Genomic DNA, 24,977 nt, shown 5'->3' with positions numbered 1-24,977 from the left:
ACTATGCAAACAACACTCCCTGCAATAGATTAATGCAAACTGTTAACAAATTTAAAATTGATATGTTCAGCTCACCAAATTTAGACTCATTCAAATCGTATTGTAATTACTTAATTCTGAACTCTTAAAAATGCTATGTTTATTTCAATAATTATTATACATTGTTCATTATTCTTATTAATTTCCATAGACATATTTACTATATGTCTATGAGTAATACTATTAATACTATTATTATTATATTCATTAATTTTATATTCCTATTTGTATACATTATCATAATGATTGTAATATTACTATTTATTGTAATAGGGCCTTGTCCGTTTAATACTTGTTAATAAATAAATAAATAAATAAATATAGCGATTAAATTTGTACCTAATAGGTAAGTGACTTACGACCGATAAAGTTACGATGTAATGAGCCAAACGAATATATTACAATCAATGTATATATATATATGTATAAAACCAAAATAAATGTTAAAACATAATAAAATTTGTCTTTATGGGGGAGGGATACGGAGTGGCTGAGCGGACTAAGGCGTCGGTTGCGATGCGCACCGACGCCGGGTCAAAACCTCGGCCACGGGCGGCATATTTTTTCGGGCAAGTCACGGTATCCGGAGAGAAGTGCCGCCATCCCCCATCTGGGCATGGCAGATACCTACGGGTGCCCACTAAAATATCTGCCAAAAAGTTGAAACGTGTTTAAACCTACAGTACCCTACCACACAGTTAAAAACCACGCGACGGCCTAAGTTGCCGCGGGTTAATTAGAAACAAAAAAAAAATGTCTCTTTATCAATATTGTAATACTATCTATATCTAAATGAAATACATTTTACCGATAAATTTATCAATAAGTCAAAAATAATATTTCTTCTAACAAATTGTTATTCTTGCAGAGTTGCAAAAAAACATTTCTAACTATATTATTATTATTGTTGCACAATATGTGTATTGATGTTGCTCACACATTTCCAACGTCTACAATAAAAACTAAGACACAAAAGTACATGCTACGACATGTAATTTACCAAAAACTTGTTGAAATGGAATAATAAATTATACGTTGCGTTATTTACTGTAACTCGAAACATGATAAACTCGTATAGTTCGTACTGCTAATAGATAAGTGGAAATAACGTAAACTTTTAAAATATTTATAACGATCCCGAAAGCTTCAACAGCTTTAATAATACAAAACTGTCGTCGCGTTTCACACAATCGTTGAATTACAACGAAACGACCACCTGCAACAGACATTACACTAGGACAACCTTAAAGATTCACTTGAATACTGAATATATATTATGTACTTACTGATTACATTATTATATATTATAATATATTATATTATATATGTATATATTTGTATACATAAAAAATTATGTTTTTACATTAATTATTTATAATATTATATTGCACAGTATAATACACGTCCAAATAACGATTTCTGCATCGAAATGTTTGTTTCTTTAAGACAATATGTTATAAGTTACATTTCAGAAAAAAAAAAGATTTATTCATACAGAGTTTATTTTTTTCAGATCGGATCATTTTTCATGATAAACCTATGTTTGGTGGTCATAGCCACACAATTTTCCGAGACAAAAAAGCGGGAAATGGAAAGAATGAAAATGGAACGAGCTCGTTTCCACTCGACCAGCACACTGACCTCGTCTACAAACAACTCCGAGCCATCGTCCTGTTACGCCCAAATGGTTAAGTGAGTATTTCCTTTTTTTTTCTTTTTCTTTTTTACTTTTATATTCGACTCTCAAACATATGCTGAGCTTTTACGAAAAGGTTCACAACAGGTATTATATCATTATTGTGATAGAATTACAATAGTTTTATTGTCGCATTGTAGTTCAATTCAATCTAATGGAAATTAAACACCAGTCCACGTTGAAAATCCGTCAGACAATATAATATCATTATTGTCGTCCGTACGGAAAACTAAGGACTTTTTGCATTTTCAGATGTTGTTGTTATTAATAATAATATTATTAATACAAATTATAAGGGTGGACTGGGATAGGTTAGTACTCAGTATTCACAATATAAACGGCACAGAACATTTTCATACCGGCCTATATGTGCCTATTGATATTACAAAGATATATTTATGTCTAAATGGATAACCGGGCAGTATACTTTACTCGTACGTCCTATTGTGTAATGCCTCTGAAATTATACTAATCTCGTCTTTATCGCGATTAGAGAACTGCAGTGATGATTAAACCGCGTACAAAATCAACAGCAGTTTTTTTACGAACAAAACAAAAGTTATATTTATTATAATTATTAACTAGTTAACACTATGTCACTATACATAATATAGTATATTAAAGTATACCTACTAATTAAAAATACTTATTTAAGTAATTTAAGTGTATTCAGCATATACACAGATTATAAGCTGCGGTCAATAAGCATATTATTATACTTATAAGTAGGCGTTTATTTTCCATTAAATCTGAAGTCCACGCTAGTGCGTATTATTTTTTCGAACATTACCTACCTATATCAAATTACTATTACCATTCATCAAAGATAAATATTATTAATTTAATACAATATGAATGATGGATGTTAGGTATACTTTGATAATTAATTATTCATATTAGTATAAACTGTATGATGGTTATCCAACCATGAACTTATCTTACTACTTATTCGTATATTTAACATTAAACATAAATAAATAAAAATACGGTTTGAAAACTGCGGTCAATAAGGGTATTATATTATATTTTTAAAATTAAATCTGAAATTCGTGCTATCGCATTAGACACCATTATCATTTATTACAGATTAATTAAAACATTAATGATGGATGCATACTCGATTCATTTATAATACATAATATTATCTACCTACAACTGTATACATAATATTAATATAAACTGTAATATTATGGTTCAGCCATGAACTTATCGCTTATTAATTATTCACATTGGCTCAATATTATAGTCGTTGTTCGTAACTATATACGGTGTAACCTATTTAAAATAAAATATGTATTATAGCAACCTATATCATCGAAATAATCAACGAACCCGGTAGAATGTATAGAACTGCCCCGGTTTGCCATACAGCATCACTAACCTGACCAGTCGGAACTCTGCCCGGTATATAAACGAATATTGGTTTTCTAGTTGTTACAAAAGGTATAAATCCGAATAGATTCCCGGATTATTTTAAAAGCATTTTCAATTTTTCGTCCCGTTTTATACGGACGTCTTGGGACCGTCTAAATATAATATTATGCAGGTATGGTAAAAACTTTGTTTTTGGTTTCAAAATACCGGTCATGATGTATTTAATTTTTATTTAAAAAAAAAATCACTATACAAATTTAATAAAAATAAACTAATTGGGTATTTCATTTATTTGATATTTATTTTTTTTATCTACTTATTAAATTTTTTTTTTTGTACCTACTGTTGTGAATTATAACGTGTTATATCGATATTGAATAACAATTACACTGCGTTTTGCATTTTTCCAAAGTCTTTATCAGAAACCAATTATTATTCAGATGTGTGCAACCGAAAATATCAGGAACCGAATTGTTCGGATGTCAATTTTTAGGTAGGTGTACCTATATAATAATATGGAAACCTGCGATTCGGATGCAGCCACTCTGCACTTACTGCCAATTTGTACGGCCGTAGACAAAACGTAGCTCGTTTGTCCACCGTATTACCCTAACCGCTGACGCGTATTTTGATGCGGTATATACCTCTAGGTATACCGTCGACCGACGACCAATAGAATGTTATGTATTATTTTTTTTTCCGATCGTTATCGAGCAGGGGAAGGTCAATCATTCCAAGTTTTATTTTATCCCGACGGGAATTATTATGGTTTGCATGAGTGTTCTGAATTTAATCCATATTCAACCTGACAGTCTCTGGGAGTGGTATTGTGATTGAAATACGACAATTGACGTCATTAGTACACGGCACGTTATCGTGACCGACTGGTGAAAACTGTTGAATTGTATGTAAAAAAAAAAATACAAAAAAAAAATGATGCATTAACCAAATTAACCAAATGTCATTCAAGTACTAATGTGTATTACAAATTATAATAGTCTTATACAGTTCAAATTTAAAGCCATAGTATATATGATACTTAATAAGAGGGGACTCGATACTTTCGTCAATTTAGGCTCAAAATACCTCAATTTTTGACAAAATTTAAGTTAATATTAACATTGTCCAATTTTGATTCTGAAAAAAAAATTGAACTCGACAGAAAATTGCCAATATGTCATACGGAACACTCTGTAGAAATTGAATCTTAAGTGACTGTGAACTGTAATTTAAACTTGAAATCATGAATTTTTCAAATCTTAATTAAAATTTAAAACGGAAAGTGTTTTGTACAATCTACAAACATTTTCCTGCTGAATAAAAATATTTTTTCAGAATCAAAATCAAACGACGTTAGCTAACTTTAATTTTGTCTAAGCAATGAGTAAGTTGTCGTAAAATAATTCATATACTGAATTTCATACTGTTACCGAGTTATTGTCATGACGTGCTGCGCGTACGAGAGTGGTTGACCACTTAACCATAGTTGAATTTCACTTACACTAATAACTATTTACAACTAGCATATTATAGATCCCGGTCGACTAAAACCAGATTAGAAAATGCCTAAATTTTGCTCCTTAAATATTACCCGTAGTGATAGGCCCCTTAAAAAACATAATTTAAATTGTTTAAAGGTTATTATTATTATTTATCATGTAATATTTTAGATAAATATCATTTTAATTTTCTGCAATAATTATTCACAGTGATTACTCGATATTATCTGCGATAGGCCCATCACGTTCGTATTATTGTTGTTATGTCGTGTTATAAAATTGTTTTTTTTTTTGCAATGCCTTTGTGCCTTTACATATTATTTAAAACGATATATTTTGATAGAACAGACTGTAGAATATTATGTTTGTTATGAAAAATGATTATCTCTACGACGAAAGAAAATTATATAATTGATTAGAGTGGTCTTGTTAATTAATTGTCTAATACGATTTTACTAACTTAAACTGTACATTTTATATTATATGATATGATTAGTATTATATACGTTTCTACAATAATTATTGACTATAAGAGCTATAAAGGTACATTATTATAAATGTTCAAATAGGTCAGATATTCATTATCAGATTGTAGGCGTTTTGTTTTTATTGTTGTTATTTCGCCTTGTCCAATAGACTAATGATACTTAAAGTTTAAATGATGGCAAAAACTCCGTACCTACGCATATGGGGTATTTAACTAGTAAGTTAAAGCAATATGCCAAACCCGGCATCTTGTCTCGTTTAAAGTTTTAATAAAGTTTCCGTTGTGAAACGGCTTTAAGTTTTCGACACACCGGAGAGAAAACATTGCTTGAAAATACCTTGCCGAACCCCTATGGCCGTTCGTTCATCCACCAGCCTCCACGCACTCTTATAGTCGTTTACCTTTTTTTCATGATCTATCCCACCGCGAGCTCATAGGTGAGGATATGACGGGAAATTGAAATCCTGTTGCGCGTGACAGTGCATCTTAAGTGAATTCAGTGGTGCTGGCTAACATTTTTGTTTTCACAGCTATTTTTTTCTTATTATTATTTTTTCCCCCTTAAATCTTTTTACAATTTTGAATGAAAATATTCTCACCCTTCCGACGTGGCCCTAGGGAATTGTTCAAGTGAACCAAAGCCATGTTCGAAATCACTGAGTGACTATTTCCCACGTTCCAGTGAAATAATCTGTGAATACCAAAGTGTCAACGCTTTTAAACAACTCAATCTGGAATATTAATTTTAAACAAATATCTGCCCGTTCTAATCATTTATCTATCAAATTCATAAATGTGTTTACATTTCACCGTCTTCTATTAGTTTTAATATTTGGAAGTATTTTTAAAATGTTAATATTAATTTTTAATTTTGAAATATCAATATCAATTATGTTATGCCTGTGTAATAGTTGTATACGCAATTGAGAATATAAGAAAAATATTTTAAATTCTAAGTTAACTATTTTAATATAAATTGTTATACTTACTGTGTTATTAAATATTGTCAACTGATATCTTAAATGTTAATATTATAACCACCAAACAACATTTTTTTTTCTGTTACAAACGGATTTCATACCAATAACTACTATTGTAGGAAATTATATTAATAAAATTGTAATATACACAAATTACTCTTTTAATAATAAACATTCATCATCTCAAAAATTATAAACGTATTCTTTCTTTACATATTATTCTGTATAGTAATTAAAATACTATATTTTTAATAGCGTTTATATTAATTTTTGAGATAATTAGTGTCTACGCTGTAACGAATTTCCCAGTATATTATTTATGTGCTATGTCATGTATATATAGTTATGAAAGTTGGTGATAATTTAATCTGCACGTAGAAAAATCTCTATTGCTTTCCAAAGTTTAGAACTTTTTCACTCATGATACTACACGTTCAAAAGTACAATATTATATTGTGTTATTAATGTATTTTCTTATTTAACTTTTAGTACCTATTCTAGTTTAAGATTTACCTCTTAACTTTCATAATATCAATTTTTAAGAGTCATACTTGAAGTGGAACTAGGTATGTAGCAGCCATACTACAGGTATAGTGATACCAGGTACTTATAAAACACTTCTAGACAGGGTTTTTAATTTTGTATTTTTCTACACGCTTTTTATCTACTGCATTAATTATAAAGCTTGGAAATGCGTGCTTGATATTGTTATAAATCATCACTAAATTAAATATTTCAGTAAAAATAAAATATAATATAATACTTATAAGACATTTTTAAGAGTAAAAATTTAAAAAATAATAACTACTTACATTTTACGAAGACCGCATTTTGTTAACAACATAATATACGTATTTATATAAAAACAAAATACCCCATTACTCCATAAAATAATTAATGATATCACCCATAACGATTAAAAAAGCTCTTGGTTATTTTTACGATGAGGGAATTCCGTTTTCGCAATCAATAAGCACTGTTTAAATTTTAAATTGTAATTAATTTTTTCATCAAGTCATCAAGAAGGTACCCAAATATTGGATTCCTCTAACTTAAATTCAACAATACGAAAACGAACGACTATAATTACGGCTGTAAAAAATTATTTTGTATTACTTCGTATATTATGTGATGTCGAATGGGTATTATATTAATAGGGAATTATATTCAGATATAATTAAAACAATAATTATTGTAGACTCCGACCAAAAGGGTATTTGATGATCGTGTAATGTGGCCGATGCATGATTTTACTACCCCCCAACTACATCTGAACTTTGCAATCAGCGAACTCGGCATTTTATACAAGGTCAGAATTGTTCTTCTGTCCGTCTTTATCTCAAATGAGAATGTGATAGCTTAAGTAGTTTGAGTGTTTTATTATCGTGTCCATGAAACATCCTTAACAATATAATAAAGTGCAAATTGCACGACTTTTTCCACCTACGAGGAACATAAATCGTATACCTAATACAACTTGTGACACTTTTATTGGAATGTCTTAAACTACAACTAAGTAAATATATAAATCTATATTTAAATATACTTATTTATTGTACCTTTATATACTGAGCAAAAAGTTATGATAAATATCATCACACGATTCAAATTTAGTTTTAAACCGTCGTTAAGATTGGACTTTACATTTGTCATTTTTTTTTTTACTCTGATACATCTTAAATGAGTACAATCAAACACAAAATACGTGTATCTTCGACTTATATATACATAATATATTATAATTTATAAACAATATTACTCCTATAGATATTATACGTAATATACAAAATATAAATGCATAATAGACAATAGTATAAGGTTTTTGTTTTGCGAAAACAAACAATTCGCATCACCGTATAGTGTGAAATACTTCAATGGCATATTATATTTTAATATTTTATTACGTCTGATACATCATACTGTTGCGTGCATTACAATATCAAAAAAAAACTGCACTGGTCGACGATAGCACTTTAAATTGTAATAATATTTTATATTGTAATATCGTACAGACGCAGTTCACAGTTAAATAAAATAATAATACGTTCAAACAGAAGCGCTCAAATTCAATATTTTGATAGAATCATAACAACTTCAAAGTACAATAATATTGACTATTATACGCCATATGGCGTGAAGGTGTGCGGGGCTCAGCGACTGTTATATATATGTGAATATTCTGAATTTCGACCTCGATATAATATAATATAGCGCTCTCAATATTCCTAGACCGATGATTCTATACTATTATCATTTTTGCTCATCATCACTTGCTGTGGTTTTTCGAGGTAATCTATTCTGTGCATGTATATCTTGACTAGAAAAAAACTCGCATGCAATTCGATCAAAATTTGAGTTTTTACAGCGCGCAATTCGGATGCGACCGTCCTACCAATTTTACAGTTAGCCTGATGGCACGATTTTTATTTAACCCTTACCGTAGAGTGGAATTTAATACAGAGGAAAAGAGGGTTAATCATAATACATATTTTGTTAATTTCAAATGTTTGTTAAAACATTTTTATATACTTATACCCTGTTGTAAGGCGTAGGGAGGGGTTCAGAGTGTCTAACCCCCACCCGAGTTTACGGCCCTGACAACAACACATTTACGCTTTAGTGAAAATATCAGTGTGAAATCCGTGAGCCTGTAACAACACATTTATTTTTTCATTCTACAATCGATTTTGCCTTTAAATAAGCTTATCATAAAACCAACGAAGTATATTTAATTATTGAGGAACGAAAATATACAAAATATAAATATCGCACAATCTGTGGTCGTCAGTGTAATTGAGTGAAAATAATCGTTGCTGAATATACATGATGTGAAAATATCGAAAGCAGTTCACCAAAATGATTGTGTGGCAAAATTATGTATGCGGGAATTAATGTCCTATCGTATGAGATGTCACAGTATAGTTGGTCGGCGATCACATATAACTCAGTCCGATGGCTGTTTGTATTGTGTGTTCTTCGAACTTACCTATATATACGTGCACTACGTCATCATATAAGTATCGACGATTAGCGCTCACACATATTATGTTAATCGAACCATATATACTATTATACCTATATGATGCTCCGTGTGTAATTCTATGGTATACGCACGATATAAGTGTATTATAGATGTAGGCCGTGGATTAGTTATAATCAACCACACCGATATAATGACGATGATAATATATTATACGAGTATACGGATATCGTTATACTTACATAGGTTACATAGGTTCACATAGGTTGATATGTATAAAGACGTATAATACAGCACTATGTATTGTATATAACATAAGGTGTACGCAGGGCTTGAAATCTCAATCAAAATATTTAGACATCGATAAAAATCTAAAGTATAATATTATCAGTCAACATCTTTTTACGATATTCAAACTTTATATTTTTATTGAAAAGAAAAATCGATAGTATTGTTTATATCGAAATAATAATCGTTAAATGATTACATATAAATAGATTTTAAATTTTAGAAAAAAAAGTTATTTAAAATTTAAAAAGTAAAAATTTTAGCCAACAATAGACAGTTTATGTTTTTTTTTTATTTTCATTTTAAAAAACTGTATTTTTTTCAAACTGTTTAAAACGATAGTTAAATTATTTGAGTTTTAAACAGTTAAAAACAATGTTTTAACAAAAACAGTAAACTTAATTGAACCTCTCTAAAGTACCATTTTGATCCAATTTGCTAAAATATAAGATATACTATATTATATTGAAATCGAAGCACTTCTTCTGAAAGAAATTTTGTATACAGGATAAAAAAAAATAAAAAATAAACACCATTGTAAAAGCACTAGCATCCTCGCTCCGCTCAATCTAAAACAAAAAGTGTTTCTACGATCTACAGACATTTTTCTGCTGAATATAAATATTTTTTCATATCAAAATCAGACGAAGTTAAGGGGTACAAACTAACGTTTTAGGTAGTATGGAAAAATTCTTTGAAAATGAACTTTTGTATTTCCAATAATATGGTTTATTGAGTGGTTTGAGAGTTAATTGCAGAAGAGAAGTTAGTAAGTGCCTACACAAGAGTCAAATTTTGATATTTTAAATACTAAACTCAATAATTAAAATACAAAAAGTAAAACTTCACAACATTCAGAGAGCTAAATATTGCAAGTAAATTATTGAAAATCAACTCGTGTACAGGCCTAGGTAAACAGATTTCTCCTCATTAATTTGTATAATAAGTGTTCATACTATAAAATGTCACTGTCAATAAGCTATATTGTTGGAAAATATACGAAATCGAGTTTCAGTGTTTCACTAATATGCACATTTATAATATAAATTGGTGCGTACATTTCTGGGTTTTCGACAAGTTTGTGCACGTGCGGGACCACTTTGCTATTTATTTTATACACAGTCACTCACACTAATGATCACTTACTACGAACACCTTTACACGACCTTCGTGTAAAAACATGGCAAATTGCCTATATTGAACTCCTTAAAAACGGCCGGCATTGATACCACTTTTTTGTTAAAAAAACAATAATATTAGTAAATATTGTCGTAAAATTCGAATAGTGAATTTTATATTGTTATCGAGTTATTGACATGACGAGCGTGCTCGTACATTGAATTTCGCTCACACTAGTAATCTTTCACGACTAACACATAGATCCAGGGCGAATAAGACCAGTTTGGAAATTGCCTAAATGTTGCTCCTTAAATATCAACCGTAGCGAAGCCCCTTAAGGGAGCTCACTTATGCAGTCAATTTTAGCTCAAAAGATTTTTGACAGAATTCGAATTTATTTACGTTATCAAATTTTGATTCTGAAAAAAAATTTTAACTTGACAAAAAATTGTCTATAGATTGTACGGATCACACTGTAAAAATAAAATATTTAATCATTATGAAATGTAATTATTGAAAACATGAAAATAATACGGAAAGTGTTTCGTATGATCTACAAACATTTTTCTGATAAATTCAAATATTTTTCAGAATCAAAATCAGACGACATTAGGTAACTTTAATTTTGTGAAAATAAGAAATAAATTGTCGTAAAATATTTGTTCATAATATACTGAATTTTATATTGTTATCGAGTTGCTAACATGCAGGGGCGTCATTTCAACTTTTTTTTTTTGGTGCTCAAACGTTTGCAGGCCATTCAAATTATTACCAGGCAACATAGAAAACTTTTTTTTTTTTTTGGGGGGGGGGGGGTCAAGCAGGGACAAAAACTGTAGAATATTTGTATAATTTGTTTAATATGTCACTTATATTAGTATGAAAACATCACAATATTGTTACCATTTTTTACGAACTATGTGTAGGTACTTTTAATTTATTTATTTTATATTGAGGATACCAGTGTACAGTGGTATTTACAACTAACACGACGGCGGCTAAGACCAGATTGGAAATTGCCTAAATGTTGCTCCTCGATAAATTGGTAATTAATAAGACTGTCTCGTCTCTGATCTCACCGGATAATAATATTATGACGTCTATTATGACGTGGTATGCGGTCGGATCTCTGCGCTCGTATACCTCAATATAACCAGTCTAGACGTCCAGTTCATCTTGGCCATCGGCGACCGTTACGATATTCATGTCTTATAATGTAAATTAATACCGACTATGACGTCAGCAGCCGACGGCCAAGATGAACTGGACGGGTTTACCATGGTTGATCGCCTCCGGGGTGGGAGGGTGTTGGTCTCGAAACTGTTAACGCGTGTTTACAACAACAACAACTACTACAACTACTAGTGGCGACGTGAATTTTTTTTTTCCTATGAAGTAACTATACCTCAAACAAGACCCACACACCAATTTTTTCACATTTTACACGCTTATCTCTTCACACGTTTTAACCGCAGGTCGTATGTGACTATTTGCGAATATAAAATCATTAATGTAAAGTTAATGTATCATTATAATGTAAATTAATACCGACTGTGACGTCAGCAGTCGATGGCTAAGATGAACTGGACGGGTTATGCCATGGTTGATCGCCTCCGGGGGGAGGGTGTTGGTCTCGAAACTGTCGACGCGTGTTTACAACAACTACTACTACTACTACTACTACCAGTGGCGACATGAACTTTTTTTTCCTACGAAGCAACTATACCTTAAACAAGTACCCACGCGCCAATTTTTTCATATTTTACACTTATCTTTTCACACGTTTTAAGCGCAGGTCGTATGGGACCATTTGCGAATATAAAACTAAAAACTGGTCTAGCCACCTATAGGTGTTGGAGGCTGGAGTCAACACCCCCCCTTTTTCACGAGGCAGCTGCTAGCTATTCACGCCGCCACTGTCGTCGACTTCTACTACCATATATGATAATATATTATCTATATGCGTTTGTTGTTATAATAGTCTCAGGAGGTATTTAATGGTACAGCTGCATCGTGCCGGTTTATAAATGTACGCGGCTTTTTGTGTGACGGTTTTGACAAATTACGCGCGCCAGTCGTCGCAGTCGTCGCCGCCGAGCGTTATCCATACGAGTAAAATAATATTATATAACACACTATATATAATAATAATATGTTATATATAAACGCGCCCCATCGTGCTCCTTCCTCGGCAGCACTCCCCGACCAACAAAAATTCTCCATCGGAGAGTAAAATTCCGGTGCGTCATTAGCCGAGTTAATTTATTATTAATTGCCACGTCGGATATGCATACATAATAATAATATTATTATTGTATACTAAATTATACGCACTAAACCAACACAGACACACGCGTATCACACACTTTCTCGAGGTCTGTTGGATAAATGGAGGCGGCGGCGGTGGTGATTATGGTTTCGTTTGCTGTTGGGGATGGGGTTGGGGATGACCGAAGGGGTGTGGAAATGGACCGGACGTCTCGATGTGGATACACTGCTGCAGCAAATCGGACCACTAATTACATCACGTGTTGTAGGTATACCTGAAGTCTGAACACAACTCGAATAAAGACAATACCCGTGCTATAATATATTATTATAATGATAATATTGTTATCAACCGCTTTGATATCACTTGAGATGTTAATGTTATATGACGTTATTTATTATTCGCAGCGGAATCATTACCCACTGATATAATAATATTATGAGTTATGACGGATAATAATAATTAGATGATATGATACGGTGAAGATTAAACGGTATTTAAAAAAATAATATTTTTTATACCAAACCGTATTATACGAGTATTATACCGTATTATCCGAAATTGAACACAGGTTATATAACTATTATAAATCATGACCAATTTTAAAATGGCTTAATAATTTCAGAAAACATTTAAAAACCACAATAATTACAAAACAAAAATTACAAAACAAAAATTATTTTAGAGTTAATTATTATTATTCAAGTCGTGCTCCCAATCCTGATATACTTAGTGACTAAAAATTATTTTAAATTAAAATTATGTAGTTACAATTCATAGAATATAATATATAATATAAATATAATACTAATGCAGATAATATGAATTTGTGAATTTGTGCGTATTGGTTAGTAAAAATGACCGATTTTATCATACAAATTAACCAATTGCTTAAAATATCAGCCAACTGCAGCGTATAGTAACCTATTTTTTGAAACAATTATTTAAGCATTTAAATTAAATTTATTAATGTTGTAAAACTTGGATATTTATTTAATAATTATTTTATCAAACATAATATGATCAAACGTAAAAAAATATTAATGTTTTTTATACACAAATAATAAAATAGCATATAACTTATAATTACATGATTTACTAACATGGCTGCATATATTATATATTTATGGGTACTATAATACCTACTTAAGATTTGAAAAGTCTTTTGAAAGTTGTTTTTTTTTTAAAATATTTTAAACAGCAAAATAAAACAGTATAATAACTCCCTAATGGCTAAAAAAGATTTTAGGTTTTTTATTTATAGTCTTGGTTAGTTTATTTTGTCAATATCAATTTGTTATTAGAGTAGACAATGATATTGTATTATAAAAACAACACTTGAAAATCTAAGCAATTAAGATAATTTATTTTGTAAATAATTGCAAAATTAATTGGATATTTTAATTTTTAGAAATATAATTTCGTTTGTTACATATATTTTATAATTTTTCAATTTCGATATGCAAAACTATATTGTTTTTAATTTTTTATTCTTAATTTCACTACCGTGTGTAGGTTAGGTTCCTTAGGTACTTTTCGAGTGATAATTGCCTATTGGTTTAAATTATCTGGTGTTGTATTTTCACTTCAGTATTATAACAATACAAAAATAACATTCCGTGTAATATATTCCAAAATTTATGTTATAGGTTAAAATAATATGTACAGTAGGATGTTTAAATTTATAAATCCAAAACTTCTGTAATTGGTATGGACGAAGAAAAAATAATAAATTTTAGCACGGCAGCATATTATTATACATATAATATTTCGTACTATCATGACGTCATTTTATTATCTACTTCGCAGTTCGCACCTGTTATTTTTATTTTATTCCCCTTCCAACACGATCGACCTTCCTACAAACAATAAAACCTGCTTGATATGGAAACGGTTGGTACCGAATATCCGTCTTCATTTTAGACAGATTTATTGCAAGTAGAAAAACAATACACTAAGCTCGATGAGATTGGGCCAACATTTTTCTTAAAAAAATCAGTTTTCCACGTTATACAGGTAACCAGGTTTCATATTACACGCATGACGTTTTACTGTATTTGTATTAACCTTGGTTCAGTCCAACTCGTTTCCAATCATTTACAAACGAGTACCTAATGACGTATTGACGTATTATCATGATAATAAACCCACAACACCTTTTATTTAAGTATACTATTATCATCTTCATCGTACCGTCGTGCGGGCGCATGATTCCACCGACACGCCCACAACGATATTTTCAAAACTATTCTATTTTGAAAATAATTATCAGCAGTACACGTGTAGGTTTCTTTACGTTTCGTTACACGTATTCTCACACGACTTCCAGCCGTATTATTATCATCGATGATAGGTATATATTATATTATATATATAATATCTTATTACCTACCTACGTAACCTATGGGATGACTCGCACGGTGCAGCTAACGTGTATCATACCTAAGGTTTGATATTGCCAATAAATTATAATAAATCGTTATAAATTTCCTGCGTCAAATAGGATAGAGGGCACAACTACTGATTTCTGACAAATGAAACGCTCCGATTAAATTGTCATTGTCATCGCAGCAACATTATCATTGTTTATTTCGCTTAGAATGTTTAGATTAACAACTTGGTAGTTTAAAATACCATTGTATGCGTAATGCTGTGTATACAACTATATACATGCATGTATGTACCAGCTACGGTATAATAGTGCTTCATGGTGAATACGGAAATTCGGAAATTAATTATTACCGTTCGTAGAATAATGTAATATTATTAGTTTAGCAAGTTAACCGTATACTCGCAATAATATTATAATTTTCGATATGTATTTGTTTCACTGCTGGTAGGTAGTAGGTAGTCGTTAACATAATAAAAACGGTTTTGTTAAAAATAATCAATTAATATTAATTGAATATCAATCGTTACTAGCTATTTGTATCTTAATATGGGTGTACCTACTTGTTGAATTATTGAAGCATTTTATGCATAAAACGTTTATACAATATTCTTTGGTATACCTACCTATACTACATTAACACATTGATGTTGTTCTGTATTCAAAACCAATTCAATTTATTTAAGAAAAATATACCACGACGATACCATACCTTTTTATTCTGTACATTTTAAAATGTTTGGAACATAATATATCAATTTTTTTGTATTATGTTTAATGTCCATAGCCCATACACAGTAAAATTGGTGAGGAGAATAGCTAAATAAAAACGTTAATCTAATTTATCTACTCATCTATATAATATTATTTTCAAAATAATTATGATTTAGAACTGATTAGGATAATTATTTTAATATAGCTACATACACTTAAATCTCGAAGAAAAATATATTATTTGAATTATTTGTATGGAAAACATGATTTAATTTCAGTTAAATAATAATATATTTATAATTTTATTTGAAAATATTCATTACGCTTACCTACCAAATAATGTCGTACTTAAAAATGTATAATCTTGATATAATTTAATGACAAAGCATGATTTAAAATCTCCTTTATACCAAAGGTCGTGTCCAATCATATTATGCACAACGATACGTATACTTCTTTATTAAGTACATTTTAAAAAGTTTGGAACATATCAAACTTTTTATTTTATATTTAATGTGCATAGTCCATATACACAGTCAATTTGGTGAGGAGAATAGTTAAAAAAAAACAGTAATCTAATTTGTCTACTCATCTATATTATCTATTATTTTCAAAACGATTAGGACAATTATGATATAGCTATATAAACTTAAATCACGAAGAAAAATATATTATTTGAATTATTTGTATGTAAAAATATAATTTAATTTCAGTTAAATAATATATTTATAATTTTATTTGAAAATATTCATTACGCTTACCTACAAAATAATGTCTTACTGATAAATTTATAGACTTGATATAATTGTATCGATAAAGCATGATTTAAAATCTGTTTTATACCAAAGGCCGTGTCCAATTATATTATGCACAATTTGTACTATTTGCAAAAATAATATATTAAAACGATAGTATAGGCACATTAGTTTTAATTTATCGATGCATTGTAATTAATTCACTATAGTCATATTGTAATAGCAGTAATAATAATTTCTAAAAATAGTACACACCATGTGTAGCCATGTACATAGTTATAGTGCATAATTTATGATCATTTCCCCTCCCCTCCGAGAAGTTGGCTACTAAATAGAAATAATAAAAGCGCATATTGTTATATGGATGCATTTTTGCATGTTACATAATGCGCGCTGTCCGCAAAGACAAAATAATATAACAACAACGTTTAATCATAACCAATAATATAGTGTACTTCACGGGGGTCGTTAGGGATGAAAATAATAATAATAATAATAATAATAATAAACACGTTATACACATATATGTACGAGTATTACTTGAAACGCCGTTAAAACAAGAGCAAACACCCGAGTAATAACAATTCGGGTTGACACGTCGAGTTTTGTCTCATTAGCGGTTATAACTATCATTATGGCCTGGCAATGAGGAATGATAAAGGTCTGAATACATTACACCCGGCCGTCAGTTATTAACTACCCCGACATCTCCCCATTGCCGATCCCGACGATTAACACCCTACAGGGACTAATGATTCGATAAAAAACAATTGGAACACGACTTGATGCCGGCAATACGTTTTCGAATAAGTGCTCTGCCGAGCCCTCTCGTCCTATACCAACACTGGCGATTATCCCTTGTTCACGACGACCCCACCCTTTTTGATGTATATTATTATGTTTTCGTGCCATCTCTCCGAGTCAATGTTATCATTGTTAACGTAGTTAACGCGAGAGCACGAAAAAACAAAACGATGCGAAACGCTTGTTGTGTAAGTATATACTTACGACTTTTTGTTCGAATTATTCTCGTCATAACACATCGCCGAGTTATTTTTTAATTACTCTACTTTCTTTTCTTGAAAACGTATATCGTTTTAGTTAATTAAAACAAATATTATTGTCCTACGATATTATTATTATTTTTTTTTTATTTATCGTAAGCCTGCAGGAAACTATGGGGGCCATTATAATAGCTGCTTGTAGGGGCCGGATACAGTTGAATTGGAGCACGTAGTGTGTGAATGTGTGGCAAGGATTATTGTCACTATAATAACCCTGGCGGTCACCCATCCGGAAACTAGTGTCACCGACCGGTGCTTGCACTCAAATCACGTTTTGTGACTGAATTCAATCACCGCGCCACACCAAGCCACCTATTCGATATTATTATATAATTTAACGTATTATGCTCTATATTATTTCATTAATTTACATTGTACCTATACATTATTACATGATATTGCAATCTAATACTTTATACATTTATTATTTTAATACAAATCCAAAAGCTCCAATTTATTGCATCAAATATTAAATATGTATACTACAACTACAACATTAATTAATCAAAATTTGATTTCCTCTAGAAAATATTATATCATAGCTATTTTAATGATGTATTAAAAATTCAATGGGTAGGAAATGGAATCAAAAAAACTCGGGAACTAGTAATTAATTAAGACGTGTTTGAGTTAAAATGTAAAAACAATTAACCCTTTTTGTCAAAAAGTTCATTGTTAGGACAATAGAAATAAGAAAATAATATAGGTTTTATTAAAAATAGCATGCTATTAAAATACATTAAAATGTTCAATTTTTTCGTTTAAAGTATATAACCAAACTAGTATTTTCTTAATTAAAAAACTTCTTAGTAACCTTAGTAGAGATTTCGCAAAACCTGTAAATAATTTAATTAATTATATTTTTTTAATCATAAACATATTTAAATTACATATTACGTTGCTTCGTTTTTATTATTGTTCAGTTCATTAAACTGAAATTAAAATAACATATTATTATTGTTGTTAGTGAAACTGAAATAAATAAATTTGAATTATACTTATTTTTTATATTAAAGCATTTCTAACGATACTTAATTTAGACATTACAATCGGTGTATTCGTTTATAATTTATTAAAATAAACAAAATAATTAGTCAATAATTCAATCATTATATTTACCTAAACATAATCAAAAATAATCAAATCAAAACTGTGAAACGTTTTTTTTTTTAAATTTAATTTTGTTGTATCTCTGGAAGAAATGAGATAATTTATTTATTTGAAGTGATACTTCAACGTGTGATTGGAAAATTATTTCAAGTTGTTTATATTCAAAAAAGAAAAAAAAAACATTAATATTGTTATTACTGGCCAATACCTGACTTGTATTATAATAACTATACGAAATTATTTTGTCAGCTGTTGAACGTTGTGCAGAAAACTCAAAACAAAACAAAACTGTTGACGAGTTGAAAAGATTCTTAAACTGTGGGACAGTTCTTAGGAACAATTTATACCGACTGTATAAGATTTGTTTATTAAATATGAGAAAACAAGACAGTAGGTATAGTTCATGATCGCATCGTATGATACACATGTTTTCTCGTAGTAAAAATGATAAAGTAATAATTTATTCAGTTTAAATACTATTGCGAAAAACATAAAATGTTTTAAACCAATTATTAACATTTAATTACCTGCAGTATAAATAATTATTTATGATGCTGAAAATAAAAATGAAACGAAATATTCTGGCCTCTGGAATGTTCGATTTTAATTGGACGTGTATTTATTGAATTGTATATAAACAAACTAAATTGTACGTATTGATCTGTGTCTGATATTACTAGAGGATTCCCATTCCACAATTTTAGTGTTATAGTTTACAAATATTTATTTTAAAAAAATTTAATAAAACACAGTAATGATTAATAAAAATAGATTTTACTTTCAATTCTATTGAGTTGATATTAATATAAAAAGTTGCATACCGCTTTTTAATCTAGTGCTATGATCAAATAATATTTAACCATAAACAATATGTACTTTGGTAGTTATTTCATTATTTATTATATGCGAGTAATAATAATAGTTGTTAATTTCACGTTGTTCAAATAATAATTTATGTGGTTTTCAAATTGAATTCTCATATTGTTTTAAAAAGAATAATATTTCAATTTTTAATATTATTTAGTTACCGTGTTTTTAATACATTTTAATGTATTGATAAATTGCATCGCTTATCAATTTTCGAAAAAAAAAATTCTAAATCTTTATACGGTTTGTTTAAATTAAATATAGTTTAATGCCAAAGCTGTCCCCGAGTTTATTTTACCGTCAAGTAAATAATTGAAACTTGACATAACTTGAAATAACAACACCAGACACAATGAAATGACAACACAGCAGTATAATTTACTATGAAACAGCCAAAATCAATATTTTTACAGCATTTTCATCTTCTGAAAATTACAAATGTTTTATGTTTTCTACGAGAGTATGTTTTCTTTTATTTATTTTTAAAAATACATACCATGTGCCAAAATTAAACCAAATTATTACAGTTAAAAATTGAGCGTGTTCTTAACCCTTAAGTTCTAGATATAGGACATAAAATAAAGAAAACATATTTAGGTTTATCAATTAATTTATTTATTACATTTTTTAACTGGTTTCAAATTATATAAAATCGAAATTAAAAAAAATATAATACTTTATTTTTCTAAAGTGTCAAATAAGTATTATTGACATTACAACACTATAACTTACTAGACTCATACATAATTTTAAATAAAAATAATAAGTTATAATATTTTATAATAAAAGTATGGATCAACAATTCTTATTTTCTTTTTTGATAGATACATAATTAATGTGTTTATTAAAAATTTAAAATCATAAAAAACATAATAAATAGATTAAGTCCTAAATTAACAATTATATTTTGCATTAATTATTTATATTTGTACCCTAATTTTCCAAATCAAAAACGTGCATAAAATGTCAAATAAAACATCTGATAATATAATATATAGGAGTCAGATAATAATTAAATTTTTGAACGAGTCAAAGTTCCTTTTATTTACTATGAAAAAAATACCTTTTTCAGGTTAAAAATATATTATGGTCGAAGTTCTTAACGAAAAACATTTGATTCAGAATTGGTTTTTGTATGCAATAATAGCTTTCGGATTAAAACCAGAGAACAATTTCCTCCAGAATAAAACCCGCTCGAGACACGTATACAACAGTTGTGTAAATCGCATTTGCCTTTTTAGAAATATATACAATAAACTGTTTGAAACTATAATAATATGGTTCTTTTAAAGAAAACATTTTAATTTATTTAAAGTTCCCTTTTGGAAATGTTTGCTCATGAATAGGTACCAATTGATATATTTAATATAATGTTCCACATTTCAAGAAAATTTTAAATTACCTATGGGCTATGACATTTTTGTTTTAAATGATTTTTAGATAAATAAAATTTTTTTAAATTTTATATTCAATGAACTATTATTTCCTCTAAATATATAATAAGACTTGATCTTCCTAAACAAAAAATATTATATGATAACATAACCTTTAAAAGTATATTAGCGTTTTACAGAGTTGGATATAGGTAATTTTAGTCAAAATTAAAATATTACTTATGATTAACCATCCTACCTAATTTTTTTTTTAAGATTGTTATCAAGTCAAAATGGTTCGTACTATTTCTATATAATAATATTTTACTGTTATTATTGAGTTATAATAACACATTGTTAACAAGCGAAAAATATAAATAAAGACACAATATGTTTATACATTTATAAAATACTATTGAAAAATAGTTTAACAACACTATACAATGGTTTTAATTTTGGAATTAAAATATTAAAAATTATTAAATAATGAACCATGTTTCTTTCATATAGTTTTATCAGAGGTACTTACTAAACTATATTATGTCTATCTCCTTAAGAGGATGTCAGCGTACTATTCGCGGTTTTCTCTCTCTGGCCCACGTGCAACATAAACAAAACGCATTTACGCAAAATCATTTTTTCTATGCGTTTAAGTAATCTTAGAGTAAAGTCACCTAGTACAAAAAAGATAGGAAATATTACTTTTGAGGGAATGACATATCGATTTGTCAAAATATTATATCAAATAAATTTAAACATCATTTAAATTTACAACATTTTTTTATTTATTTTGAAAGTGGAATACAAAGTCAAATAATAATAAAATATAAATTCGATATGTCATTCCCTCAAAAATATTATTCTCTATCTTTTTTGTAATATGCGACTTTACTCTAAGATTACCTACTTAAAGGCATAGAAAAATGATTTTGCGTAAACGCGTTTTGTCTATGTTGCGCGTGGGCCAGAGAGAGAAAACGAATAGTGCGCTGACATCCTCTTAAATACATTTCATAATAAACACAAATGAAATTATTTATCTTATAATATAATGTGATAGATACCAAATGCATACAAATAAATGTATGTATTATAATTATATTATTTAGATAGCACAATACAGGATAATTCACCAAGTCTACTGATTATTGTTAACTTCCATTTTTTTCTTTAATAATGAATTTATTCATTTTATTTTATTTTTGGAATTTGTAAGTATACCATATTTTCAAATTCTTGAGGCTTAATTTACTTCTTACGAAGTGTCTTGTTGTTACACAAACTTTTGTTTTTAAAATGACCCCCCCCCCCCTCTCCACAATTGAAAATGGCTGTGTACACCACTGCACGCTGATGATATTGTTCTACATTTATAACACACTTCGTTTAAAAAATATCCATATGATATCAAACCACTAACGGACATTGCCTTTATTTTAGTTTTATTCACTGACGGGTCGTGGGTAATTGAGGGTAATTCCTTTTGGACAAACCGTCAACTGGCCTGAGGGACTGGGTCGTTGTAGATGACGAACACAAAGTAAAGGTCTGTGCATTATTATTATTCTACAAGTCCTAAGAACTATGACCTGCGTCCCAAACCCATAATACAAACTAAACGCAGACTTAACTACAAAACTCTGATGTAGGTACTAATAAACACAAAATATGCAAATTTAATAGTTCACCGTCATCTGGACGACGACAGTGTTTTTGTGCAGTGTACCTAACGAAAACTTTAATTGACTATATAGTGTGCATGGTAAAAGTAAAACACGACAAACGCACCATGTGATTATAATACGAATGATCGGTCGAAATAAAATGCAAACAATAATATAGTCGTCGCACACATTCGTGGCATGATCATTTTGTCAGTGAAAATGTTTTCGGTTGTATTGTTTTGAGTGGGTATCGGGTTTTACGCGATTATCGATAAATTATAATAGAAATTACCAACTGAACTATATTATTGTACTTTCTCTGACGATTATTAACAAGTAAAACTTGTTTTTGGCAATAATAAATGTAGTGTGTAAAACCGTTGAACTATCCGTACTCCAAATACATCTCATAAGAAAATATTACCATACTGGTGATTATAACTGTTCTGTAGTACTGCAGTACCTATACGTCATAATATTATATATTATTGTTAGTTTAATGACCGAACAAAATATACGTCATAATATTTCGTTTTCAAAAAACCGGTATAGAACGAGGTCGTAACTCGTAGATATTAATATTCTCCATAAATCATATTATATTACGAATCAGACTTTAAATTCTAATTTTAGAACAAAGTTTTTATTGACTGACATTGACGCGCATTGATTACCCAGTTTCGCCAACTAATATTATGCCGAGCTGTAAACATAATTTAGTACTTAACCAAATATCTAATTCAAGCCCGTAACGACAAAGAGAGTTCACACTTAGATACATAATTTAACTTAAAATCAAAAATGTTATTTAAACGGAACTTAAAAGTTAAAATACTTATAGGTATTATTGTATGTTATAATAATAATTAGTTGTTATTGATATATTAAAAACAAAATTGAATTTACAAGTAAATAACAGTAAGGTATCATATTATATTTATTAAAACGTATATTGATGACGTTTTCAATTTAATTTTACTACGAATATTTATTCAATTATAATATTATCGTGTTTTAACTTTAATTCGATTTTGTTTAATTTAAATTATAAAACATGATACAATATTTTACCATTTTTATTTCATTGAAAGCGGAAATTTGAACTGTAAGAACACCATAAGGAAACATAAATATTTAGAAAACCCAATGATATTTGAATGATAATATTTCTGTATGGCTTATACAAATACCGATACATTGATCGCCAAAAGGCGACGTATCCGAAATCTTCCATTTTTATATAGGATTTTAGAAGAAATTACGTTTTAAAAAAAACTAGTTTTTAGCACAGCATTTTTTGTTTTTACGTCAAACTATTGTGAATTATTACTGTAATGACAAAAAAAAAATTAAGGATCAATTTAATTAAATTTGTTATTTTTGTTTGTAATTAAAAACAATTCTAAAGCCAATAATAATTAATATGATGTTTCCAAAACTTTATAATCAATATTATTTAACTAAAACTCCCTGGTCAATATTTTGTACCCCAACCAAATGTTTAATATTATACACTATATATATTTTATAGTATACAGCAGGAATTACCAGTGAATTTTTTCGGAGGAACGCTTTAGAAATTTGGAAAGTTTTGAATGTAAAAATCAAAAAATTAAATTAAAACCAGAACACTTCATTTAAATTCAGCTCAATTTAACATTAAAAATAAATAATTTAAATATTAACATAGGTAGTATATTGTCTGTGGTGGCATACACAGTTCATCTAACACTATAGTAAGGAGTCTCCGCCGTGTTTACTCGGAACACCCATTCGAGTACTAAATTGTTATAATACACGTATATGACTCTAACAACTACTACACAGCTTACAGTTTACAACTAACAAAATTATTTATATTTTGAATAGGTATATAATTGAAATCAACAACTTAACTTTAAAATAAATTCACATTAATTATTGCTAAGCGTTGGCTTACAGATGACAAAAATATAAAACATCAAACATTAAACTAAACCAAAAAAATACTGTAAATTGTAACAATTATACTATAGTGATAACTATAAGAACTTTTAGAGAGTATATTAAAAACGGGAAAAAAGTTACTGGCGAGGAAAGATATGGTTAAAAAAACTCGTGATAAACCACCCCGGCTCAAGTTGGACAACGAACTTCATGTACGACTTTCTGCATAACCCAACGCTGACTGCAAATTTTAATGTTGCATCGCACCTGGTCATATTGTTATATAATACAAAATATATGATACTGTTATAATACACGAATTATAAAAGTATTAAGTATGAATATTTTCTCGATGTAATTATATATTTCAAAGATAAACTATAA

The 24,977-nt window shown here is 29.1% G+C and overlaps 1 protein-coding gene across 6 annotated transcripts in view; it reads left to right on the top strand.

Annotated features, from left to right (window-relative positions):
* Positions 1–24,977, top strand: part of LOC100166077 (voltage-dependent T-type calcium channel subunit alpha-1H) — a 459,662-nt gene that overhangs the window by 349,475 nt on the left and 85,210 nt on the right. For all 6 annotated transcript variants that reach the window (XM_029488267.1, XM_029488266.1, XM_016804685.2 and 3 more), the window contains one exon: positions 1,553–1,731. In XM_029488267.1, the coding sequence (XP_029344127.1) occupies positions 1,553–1,731 (179 nt within the window). The remainder of the gene's footprint in view (positions 1–1,552; positions 1,732–24,977) is intronic.

The sequence above is a fragment of the Acyrthosiphon pisum genome, chromosome A1, assembly GCF_005508785.2.
Source record: "Acyrthosiphon pisum isolate AL4f chromosome A1, pea_aphid_22Mar2018_4r6ur, whole genome shotgun sequence".
Classification (NCBI taxonomy): domain Eukaryota; kingdom Metazoa; phylum Arthropoda; class Insecta; order Hemiptera; family Aphididae; genus Acyrthosiphon; species Acyrthosiphon pisum.
Note: the sequence above shows the minus strand (reverse complement) of the source record. Positions and strands in the feature narration are given on the sequence as shown.